This window comes from Ptychodera flava, chromosome 21, assembly GCF_041260155.1.
Source record: "Ptychodera flava strain L36383 chromosome 21, AS_Pfla_20210202, whole genome shotgun sequence".
In the NCBI taxonomy this organism is placed as follows: Eukaryota; Metazoa; Hemichordata; class Enteropneusta; family Ptychoderidae; genus Ptychodera; species Ptychodera flava.
In genome coordinates, this window is record NC_091948.1 from 16,648,562 (window position 1) to 16,660,791 (window position 12,230).

Below are 12,230 nucleotides of genomic sequence, written 5' to 3' on the forward strand. Positions count from 1 at the left end.
TCCGGGTCAAAGGGAACTCGAACCATGACTTTAAAATTAACATGACACAAGATGAATGACATCAACGGTAATTAGATATTATGAAATTCTTTCTTCAAACGAAAAGTATTCATGAAAAGTATGACATTTTTTGAAGTACAAGAACCACTTCTCAACCAATCGGAAATGTTCGTACATGATCGATATCATCCGGCAGGAAGACGAATACAGTATGGCGGCCTCCTCAAGCAACATGCCCAAAGTTGAGAAACAGATTGCTGTCGCCAGATCGGAATTAAAAAACATCAGGTATGCTATTAGACGCTTTAATACGGATGATTTATACACATTAATTAAGATACGAGATATGTAAATCAGAATTTAAAAAACATCAGGTATGCTACAGTAGTATAGTAGTATTGTTATGAAAATCAGTTTTGGTCATGTATAGCTCATTACATAATGCATTTTGTTGGCTGACAAATACAGAAATGCTAAGAGTTTCTTGTTCTCCTTTCTAAATGTTTTATGGTTTACAAAAAAAATCAGTCATCGTATTACATTGCATTCACCATCTACAGTCAATGCCCATTTGTGGCTAACTGTTATGTGCGAAATGTTATATGCAAATATTTCACCTCCAATCTTGACTTTCCCCATATATGGATTAAATCATTGTTAGAGGCCAAGTGCAATCGATGTTCTTTTGTTCTTACTATCATGGAGGTTCATTGAAATACCTAGGGCAAACTGCTATTTTTGAACTGATGACCATGGCGTCCGAAATCGGCACACATCTTCCACAGGAAAATAGTCTTTGATACGCATATATCAGGTTTTTCCCTTCTGAACTCCCATCACTTGAGGGCAGGCAATATTCAAAGATTTCAAAAAAGGAAAAAACTACCCAAAAGTAGTCGGTTCACTGATATATTGGCCTAGTTCAGAAACTTTAAAACCAAAAGTCCACAGTCCCGAAAGAGCAGAGTCGAACAATGCTGTCTCTAGAAGAATGACTGCGTAACTGACACCCGATACACTGCTGGCAGATTATCGTTATGATTGGAAGGTCAGGAAATTGCGCCCTCTAGTATTAGCTTAGCATAGCTAAGTACAGTCGCGTAGATGGTATGTCATATTGCCAATTTTGAATTAATTGGCACCAACATTATTGGTGCCAATTATAATGCACACACAGCTTTCACACAGCTTTGTATAGCTCTAAACAGGATCTTCAAAAGATTTAAAAAACAGTTTAAGAGAAACTCATTTCCAGGTGACATAAATGAAAATGTAGATCAGTACATTAAAGGGATATAGTTGTCAGAACTGCACCTGTGCGAGTTTCTTGTTTACAAATAATGTACTTCGTGCACAATCTCTAGATGCACCTCATCATTATAGCTGCAACACTTAAATTATACTATGTAGATTATGACAATCATGTTTTAACTTTCATCAATCACCATCGTACCTTGGATACCCGGTACAGTGTTGCCATTGGCCGTATGCGTCCCATACGACCTTTTAGCCCAGTTCTGACGACTGTATCCCTTTAAATATGATATCTTGTCAATTAAAGCCCCAATAGCTGGGCATGTGTAATAAACTGATCTCAAACTATCCTGAGTTCCTAGAGTTTTCTTTGAATAAGACCCATTAAAGACTGAAAAAGTATATAACACTGTCACAAGTTTGAAAGTGGCATGTAAATTCAAACGTTTTAACATCATTTTCGATTTCCCGCCATTTTCAAAAACTGATCACATGACGCATGACGGAGAAAATAAAGATTACAACAACAAAATGTTTACCATCATGTGTTTTACGTTCAAGTCTGAATGGTATCATGCTTGTTTCTGGTATGATCACAATGTGTATGTGCAGGAAACACTATGTTTTTGTACTTTTCCGTGGGGGTCGCCATTTTATGAGTGCAGCGACCATTTATAAGCCTGTTAAAACATGTAGGCATGATCCAAATCAGCGAGCAGTGATACTTCTATATACGCCCTTGAGTTAGCACATTTACTCTAACCAACTTTGGTTTGAAAATAAAATCATGAAAATAATGCATAAAATTCACAGTTATTGGAGCTTTAACCCTTTGAGCGCTAAAGTCAACTTTTTTCGCCTTTATAACATGTACCCAAGTCAAATTTTTTCAAATTTTTGCCAAAATTTTGATGAAAACCTGTAGCTAATGAAATGTGATGTCTGTTTGGTCCACAGTAAGCAAAAGATTACAGAAAAATTCATAAAAATTGTTAAAATTTTACACTCAAATTTTGGCGGGAAAAATTACAGCACTCAAAAAGATTAACTTCATATTTTGCATCCTGTATACCAGAACTTCTGAAAAAGATGCTCACTTTTTAGCTCACGTGTTTAAACACGTGGGGTAATGTCATAGCGATGTCTGTCTGTCTGTCCGTGTGTGTGTGTGTCTGTCTGTCTGTTTACACGATAACTCAAAAACGCCTTAACGGATTCAAGTCAGATTTGGTACACAAGTACCATATGCTACTTGCAAGAACTGATTAGATTTTGGTTAGTGTGGCTTGCATATTAATGAAGTTATGCAATATCGTTTTTTTCCGTACAATGGTTTCCCTATGGAGACGGCAATGACAGTGTCGACATATATCAAGAAATACTGCACCAAATTTCATGAAACTTTTCACAGATGACAATCTCAGAACATTATGATGATACTGTGAGTGTCATGTCAATTCTCTTCTCATTTGCATATTTAATGAACTTTTGTTATTAGTGAGATAACTCTGAAATTCCTGCACCAAACTTGATGATACTTGCAACAAATATTGATCTGATATATATCTAATTATATTAGAAGCATTTGGCAGTGTCAAGTTAACAAATAGGTCATTTGCATATTTTATGAAGTTTTGTAATTAGTGATATAACTCCAAAATAACTGCACCAAATGTGATGAAATCTGCTGCAGATACTGATCCGACAGATAGCTGATTGTGGTGTAGAGTATTTAGTTGTGTGAAGTTAATTAAAGGTTCATTTGCATATTTAATGAACTTTGTAATTAGTGATATTACTCCAAAATTACAGCGTTAAATTTGATGAAACTTGCTACAGATGTTGATCAGATAAATATCCAATTGTACTGAGAAGCATTGAGCAGTGTCGAGTTAACAATTAGCTCATTTGCATATTTCATGAAGTCTTATAATTAGTCATATAACTCGGAAATAACTGCATCGAATGTGATGAAAACTGCTGCACATACAGATACGACAGATATCTAACTGTATTGTAAAGCATTAAGTAGTGTAAAGTTAATTAAGGGTTCATTTGCATATTTAATAAACTTTGTAATTAGGTATATAACTCTGAAATTTCGGCACCAAAATTTTGTGAAACGTGCTACAGATATTGATGGGATAAATATTTAATTGTGCTATGAGTCATTGAACAGTGTCAAGTTAATTTAGGGTTTATTTGCATATTTAATGAACTTAGTAATTAGTGACATTACTCTAAAATTACAGCATTAAATTAAATAAAAAGTATTACAAATGTTGATCTGATGGATATCTAATTGTGCCATTAAGCATTGAGCAGTGTCAAGTAAATGAACAGCTCATTAGCATATTAAATAAAGTTTTGTAATTAGTGATTAAACTCTGAGAGTACTGTGCGAAGTTGAAGAAAAACCAGCTACATATAGTGATAACATATATCTCATTGTCCTGTGAAGCGCACTACTATTTATGAACCTGTTGTAAAACACGTGAGCATATTCAGTTCATATCTGGTTTCTCTCTTGCATCATTGTTCATTCTTCATCACACTGACAATGCCTTTGACCAATATTCAAACGAAGACAGGGCAGAGTACCCATCCAACACAGTTCTTGATTGGAAGAGTCAAAGGGAAGAAATCAAGTGACCAGCTTGCTTCCACTAATCTCCTTTGCTGTAACAAATGCTTTATGGAAACTTTAATAGGAGCAGAGCTTTGGTACATGGTTCAAGCTTTATATAGGACAAATTTCAATGTTTCCAGGGAAATAATTGGCAGATCAGACAATAAATTTGATTCATTCTGAAAGAAAAAGGAGTGACACCTCTAGGTGATATGCCTCTACTCAAAAATAATGCCACCTCATCAATATTCCAGACTGCCCTTGGGATATCAGATGGTCCACAATGAGGCAGCACTGTGTGGGACAATAATACACTTGAGTACAGAAATGACAGTACCTGTAGTTGCATTCCCCGTTGCATTGAGTGTTTACAGTCCTCTCCTCCTGTTTATTGCTTTCCTCAGACAGCAGATTGAAACAGTGAAACGCATTCACAGGAAAGATGTCGACAAAATCCAGGAACTTCTTGACAAAGCAACCGACCACAAATCCAGTGGAGGCCATATATCGCTACCAGACAGCATGAAGAAAAATTCAATGAAAAGAACCCATGATAATAGTGAATTTCTACATACAGGGATACCAATTGGTTACATAGAATCATGCTTCAAAACAAAGAATGGAACACCTCGCCAGCCAACTGTTTGTAGTTCATCGAAAGCTAAATTGAAAATACTTCAGGATGTATTCAACAATCCTTCCCATGCTTTGCAAGGATTAGAGAAATTTTCTCATGTCTGGTGAGTTTTCTTCAATGTAGATGTATTGATGCAGTATACAATTGACCAGGGGATATCCAGTGCTGGCAATTTTATATTGTTACTATACCAGTTGTTGTGTACCTGTGATATAATTAACTTTGGGGGATTTTTTCACTATTTTTTTGTATGTCAATTGCAAGTTCTTATTGATTCCCCAAAACATGCGGAAATACTTTCGATATGTGTAAAATGTACTTTTATTGTTTTATTGTTTTATTTACGTTGGAATTGTAGTCCAGACCAGAATTAACTTGTCAACAATAAGAATGCAGTACAGTTTGAGTTGACAAGATCAACCTTGTATATTTCAAAATGCTTTTAAAGAGTAGAGCAAGCAACTTTAGTCACACACAAAAATGGTGAAAAAAATCAAAGTTTGATGGCTTCAAGCCCTTTAACCATATACACCATTGCAAGTCAATAATATTCTGCATGGTTAGAGTTAAACATTATTACTGTATGTAACACAAATGGCACGAGAGTATTTGAAATTTATATGTGATATTTACCTGCAGTGCTCAAGTATGAACAAAACAACTTGGTTTCAGATACGCAAGTAATTCCCATTGAAACTATTTACACTACATTCAGCAAATACTTTAACAGACAGAGAATGATGTGTGTGCAGGATCTATTTCCATAGTGAATTTAATTTGACAGGAAGAAAGGGATGTGATCAGTTGCCTAATTTGAAGAGCTCTCTTTTACAGGGTAATTTTCACATTTCATAAAAATGGCACAGGCAGTGTCAAAGCCAAGGTCAAACCACCCAGGCTAGATGGAGCTAGAGTTGGATTGTATTCAACACGTACTCCACACAGACCGAATCCTATTGGACTCACACTAGCTCATCTTGAACAAATCAAAGGTACGAATATGTATAGGAGGTAAGAGGTTAGATAACACCATATGCAGCCCAGACACATTCTATCAGATCTGTCCTATTTCAGAGAATCTGGAACTTGTTGAAATTTTATTCTTCGATACATATGATTTTAAAAATTTTCTTTTTTCACAATAAGTTCAGTGTTTGACAAATTTTTTATAATTGTATGTATTAAATATATGTCTGTGTCACAACCAATTAGTGTTAAAGAAACTGAGGTCATAGATGTGTACATTTTGGATGTTAAACATGATTTCCGCTTTTTATTTATTATGATTTATACTTTCACGACCTACCTTTGTATCATATACAGGTAATATATGCTGCAGTATAGAAATATTGCAGTGAATAGAACCCTATGATTATGTAATGTATACAACAAATGCATAGCAACAATGAATGTTACATGAGTATTGTACATAGTTGTTTTCAATAAAAATAAAATTGTGACCTGTCAAAATTAAATATTTAAAGCCAAAATTGATACTAGATTTGTACAGCAATAAGTACTGTGGTGATGTAGAAGTAGTATAGGAGATCTATGGTGATGTCAGTGTCTATCTGTTGTTTATAGATGACACCCTCTATCTATCGGGAGTTGACATGATTGACGGCACACCAGTACTGGACATAAAGCCATACATACCAATCTACGATGATCCAAACTACAGAAACAGTTCCAATAGTGATCTGTGCATGGAGGGAATGGCAGATGAGAGCAGCGATGACCACAAACCAGCCGAAGTCAGCCGTGTTGGTTGTCTTGACAGTACTAGCAGTTGTGAAAATGTTTTGCTCAATCCGCAAAGAGAAAATGGCGTTATTGACAGTGAGCAATTGCAGAGGACTTCAGACACTAATGATGGTTCTACATCATCAGGTTGTCACAGTATGTCGAATGATGATGTTAGGATCAGAGTTCCGTCTTGGATTTGCGAGCCTCCAAGGAATACTTTAAATGTCAGGTTTACTCCACATGCTGCAGAACAGCTATCAAAGTTTCAAGGCAAAGGTAAAAAGTTGAACATTTCGTCTACAGTCCTCAAGATTTACATTTTGAAATATTCATAGGGTAACCTACACAGTTACGTTTCCAGAGTATGACCATGCGTTCAAAGGACTACACAGAGTAGGGGAAGGGGTTTACCTTAGTTTGGGCATTTATACTATGTACCAGTATATATGTAGCATGTATGCATGTATATGTGGATAGATGACTGTATGTGTGTGCAGATGTACCTGTACATATTTTTGTGTATGTATGTATGTATGATATTTCATGAAACTCGCCCTCACACCCATAACACGTTAAAATCTTTCCATGTATGTACACACGCCATGATGTCTGTATGTGCAGTAAACCAGTTTGTCATATGCAGCAAGTTGCTTGTGAGAAGTGTGCTCAAAACATCAAAACTACCACTATTTAGTCATCATTACTAGCAAAGGATTTAAGATTTAACCTTTCCATCCCAATTTCCTGTAAGCATGAAGTAGCAGTAGATAAATTATATGTGTACGATAAGGACCAAATGTACATACAGAACAAGACTTCAACGTTTCATCAGTGTCTTCATTTCTTTAACCCAATTCATGTCCACAGATGATGTCACTGAAGACACTGAGTTTACATTGACAATGCTTAGTAACCAGCATGACTTGAAGACAGCCATTATTGACATTCTGAAAGCTGATCCAAGATCAACGTACAGAAACAAACATTGCCAGGACAGTCTCTACTTCTTTACCGTGGACAATGTCCATGTTACCTGTTGGTTTGATGAAAACTTTGCAGAAGTAGTTCGAATACAACCTATCACAAAAGCTCCAAGTACTGTATCAAGTGATAGAATCAAAGCTTTCAGGTAGATACAATGGAATTCACTGCAGCTCACTTTTCTGACTGTGAGTATTTTTAAGCCTGTTCACACCTGGTTTCATGTAAACGGGTCCACAATCACCATCGATAGCAAAGGGTTAGGACCGAATCATGGTGGTGAAAGGGTCAAATTGTTTGACAGTGTCATGAATGAAGGAGAAAAAGATCCTGAAACAATATGACTAGGGTCACAGGCGCTCAGTGTTCGGTGTACAGTAACATTAAAAAGGGGAAGATATGTGACACAGCTTTTCTCTCTGCGTTGATTTATTTTATGTATTTCATTTCAGTGCGTATTGTCAAATAACCACTGTTGATTGACATGTAGCAATAGTGTCCAAGTTTGACAAATGCTTATAATAATGGTTTAGGTTCCAAATCTCTTGCATAAGCGCAGTCCACAGCTCTCACATATCATATGAACACAACAGCTATGGAATAAGTCTTTGGGCCAAACTTGTGATGAAATCCTGGTAAACTTACGACATGAGAGGTAAGAGGTATTTACCTATCAACATAGACCCATTTTTCAACCACAAACATCATGCTGTATGGGGTTGGCAGTCCTTAGGGCAAAACTTCATATCTTTCTTTTTTCTAAGCGTACATCCCATCGGAAACTCTAAAATGCCTGTGGTTAGGGTCACATTTAGGCTGTGCTAACACAGACTTATGGATCAGATTGTAGGTACACACTTGACATGTACATGGCTATTGGTCAGACTTGTTTATTTTTAAAGCTTTATTTCAGCATATCAGAGCCTCTTACTTTGAATGTACGCTTGCTCTGATACTGTACCGGTACACCTTAGAGTGTAAGCCTGGGCTTGAAATAAAATGTTTTGTCAAAATGCACAATATGCGTTCAGGTTTTACATCAACATGGAACAGCTTATATATTATATATATATATATATATATATATATATATATACACACACACACACACACACACACAAAGCTCAATGCCAAAGAGAGCGTTATTAACAATGACACAAATTGCTTCAAGTGCAAAGTGATTATATCTGTTACTAAATTTTATGCATCTCACAATTCTTTAAATTGGTCTCAAAATGTTGCCACTAAAACAAATATTATTTGTTGAAGTTCAATACTATCCTTAGACCATAGTATAATTGTACATTTCAACCATATAAATGAGACGACAGAGAAACAAGAACAGCTACATTGTCATCACTTTATTGCAGGAGAAGTTCCTTTCTCAGTCCATCCCTGGTATTGATAATCATTATAGGGCATTTTTCCATTTGAATAGTTTGCTATGCAAATCACCAACCAGAATTTGCATATTGACATAATGGCTCCATGAAATGGTTAACTAAAGTGCTCTGTCTGTGGAAAAAGTGTTTAAAAGACAAAATGGATTTTTGATTTTAGCAAAGTGTTTGTATCTGCTCCATTTGATGACATTTTTAACGTCATGGCAATGTCATCTGCACTGAGATACATTGTGGCTGTGGATGCCTCGCTGGGGACATTTGATGAAAGAGTCTCATCATTGGCTGATGAGTTCCCTAGCTTTCCATCAGAATTTTTTATTTCAGATTTTATTTCAGATATTCCATCTGTGTCTTCTGTACTTTTTCTTCCATTGACCTCATCAACTTTGACCCTGTCACCACTGACCATGTCCCTGCTGTACTGCTTTTCATCAGATTCTATTTCATCACCTATGACCTCTTCACCCTTGACCTTGCCACTGACCTTGTCCCAGCTGTCCTGCCTTCCATTAGATTCTATCCTGTCACCTTTTACTACTTCACCCTTGACCTTGCCACTGAGCTTGTCCAAGCTCTGCTGCTTTTCTTGAGATTCTCTACTGACGGCGCTCTCATACAATGATTCAAGGCTGACTTTGTTTGAACGGCAGCTAAGACTACAACAGGCAGCCAGAGTGTTTGTACATTTCCGATACTTGGCTGCAAAGTAACTTGGTTTGATCTTTGTCAGGGTGATATTACCGTGTAACTCATCAGCAGTCACTGAATCCTGTTTACCAAGGTCACTTCCATCTTTTGTAACCATGTCAACACTGGATTTCACCTCATCTGTGAGACTCTTTTCTTCCAAGCACAGATCTCTTTCCATTTTGTCAACCTGAGTGCTATCTGTCTCTTTCACCAGTGATTTTTCGCTTCCCGTAATGTTGATTTTGCCTTCAAGGTCATCAATACACACAGCACCTTTCTCTTTCTGTGGCGTTACTTGTTGCCGTGTTGGAGCAGCGTCCACAGTATCGCCTTCATCACAGCTTTCCTCAGATTCCAACTCAGGGAGACTTTCCTGCTTGGTGAAAGAACTTTGATTTGAAGATGAAAGGTTTGTTGTACTAGCTGATTTCCTCTTGTACTGCATGCCAATCATACTAGGACGTAGGGACAACATATCACAACCAAGTGCCTCGTCACTTGTATTGACTGTAAACTTCCTGTGCACTGACGATGACTTCTCTTCTTCATCGAGCATTTGATCAGTGTCACCATTTCCAAAGACTTTACTAATTGCAAGATGATCATCCTCAGTAGTGTCAATGCCATCGATGCTGCCGTGACACGATGACCCACGCCCAGATGTATCTGTACTGCTCCGTTTCCTCGGTGGATTTATTTCACTTGGTTTCAAACACAGCTTGTAATCTACTGAGGGTTCGTCGTCACGCACTTCATACACTAGAAGGAGAGAAACGGATAATTGCAAGTATCTTGCAGCATTTCGGTTTGTGATTTTGACCGCAACACATTGTCAAAGATGTCTTTCCATGATTGGTTAAGATACTGTCACATTAAAGGGCCAGGATCTGTAACTTTTGATGAACTTTTTCAGTTTTTGTTTTTTAAGTGAACTATGATTTCTTCTCCCGCATCCATGTCATGTTGAGATACACATTTGTTCAGCTTGTCAACTCAGCCTGCACATTTGTGAACTGCATTGTTATTGTTGACAAGTGAATTCTGGTCTACACTAGAATTCAAAGATAAACAATAACGGTGCAACTTGCATGCATTGACACTGGGTTGACAAGCTAAATAAAGGGGGTTTCAGTATGCTTTGGGAGTAGTACAAGAATAGTAAAAAACCTGTAAAAGGTACATGTGCAGCGACTGGCACTTGAATTAAAACATCCAGCAGTGATAACATATTCTTCAGTCTACTGCTGAGAGTTCACTTTTTGTTCAGACATTCTGAGCTTCAAATCCAAGATGATTACCTTTAATGCATAATGATAGGATTAAAAACTGACGTGTATCATTTCGCTTTATCAACACTTACTTTTCTTACTTGATTCAGTGCGTTTAGCCTGAAAGTTGACAAAAAATGTGAATTACAAACATGAAAAGAAAATGCATTGTATCATAAGGTGTGACGTGTATGTTTAAAAGCATTCGGTTATTTCTCTCTGCCAACGGACGATACATTACAATAGCCATTTGAAATCGGAGCTTTTATTCTCACCAGGGTAACTTCAGAATGCAATGATGTCATTTTCTTTCTGTGCCAGAAAATTACATCATCAAAATATATCATTTTGATATGCCACTGGCAGATATATGACGACAAGAATAACAAAAACAAACTTTTGAGTCAAGGACTAAATCTTTACCTCTTTATACAGAAGCAGTGGTTTTTGTCGGCCAATATATTTTGGTCTGTCCTTGGTAGGATGTTCCAGCGGTCTGCTGCTTATTTCAATATCACTAAAATTCATACCATGTTTGTCACTGATGTCAAGTCCATTGGCAGATTGCACTGTGTGTGGTGACAGCTGTATTGAAAAGAATAGGATCTGAGGTATTGTACAGCACGTGCTACAATTATTGTGTACATTAGTACTTATATATTCTGTAAACTTCATAGCAGAGTCCAGAAAGAGATCATGGACATCAAATTCGATCTATACAATGTACCTGATTTCATTCCCAGGAACAGTATGATTTTCATTCAGGATGTCCAGCCATCATTGTCCTGAATAACTACTTTGATTTCTTCTGTCAAAAGACATAGTTAACAGCTATGTCATCGTGTGAGAAAGGTTTTAATTTTATGCAAAGTGAAAACTTGACTGCAGCAAGAGTATTTGAATCCACTAAATATTGATGTTTATGAAATGGTATAGATTAGTGCCTGGGAATGGCTAAATCTCTACTGCTGTATAAATACTGAAATGAATTGCCAATCCTAACTTTATCGTTCTTTTGGATTTACACGTAGAGGGCCATATTTCTTGACATAGTACTCTACTTCCATTGCAGTTGTATTTTCATTTCTCTAATTCATTCCTTCCTTCCTTCCTTACAAACCTTTGTTTTCCACTTAATTTAAATCAGTTGAAGCAATTCATTTTTAGCTCATATTTGGTATGTGTATAAATACCAAAGAGAGCTTATATGGTGAGTCGGTGGAATCTGTATATCAGTATATACAGTATATACAGTATGTATGTATGTGCGGATGTATGTCCGTCATCATCAAAAACTCCCAAAGCGCCACACCTACCATCTTAGTATATGGTGTACAGGTGGACCCAGGGGTGGAGATATAAATTTGTTCAAATGAACATGTCAGTGTCAAAAATATGCAAATTAGGTAAGAAAAAGGAAAAATCCTGCAAAATGTATAGTAGTGGTGGCAGTAACTGAAACAGCCTACACAAAAGTAAGGCAGAAGTTCTGTGGCATAAAATCATTTGTATCCAGTGTACCTTCTGTGTGTGGGAGTGGTGGCATAACCTCATTTGTATGCAGTGTACCTTGTGTGTGTGGGAGTGGTGGCAGTAACTGAAACAGCCTACACAAAAGTAAG

General features: G+C 36.8%; 1 protein-coding gene across 1 annotated transcript; it reads left to right on the forward strand.

Annotated features, from left to right (window-relative positions):
- Nucleotides 1-8,267, forward strand: LOC139121568 (tRNA (adenine(37)-N6)-methyltransferase-like). The gene is made up of 5 exons (XM_070686582.1): nucleotides 1-288; nucleotides 4,288-4,623; nucleotides 5,355-5,512; nucleotides 6,105-6,542; nucleotides 7,134-8,267. The coding sequence occupies exons 1-5, from the start codon at nucleotides 176-178 to the stop codon at nucleotides 7,397-7,399; spliced, it is 1,311 nt and encodes a 436-aa protein (XP_070542683.1). The 5' UTR covers nucleotides 1-175; the 3' UTR covers nucleotides 7,400-8,267.
- The last annotated feature ends 3,963 nt before the right edge of the window (nucleotides 8,268-12,230 follow it).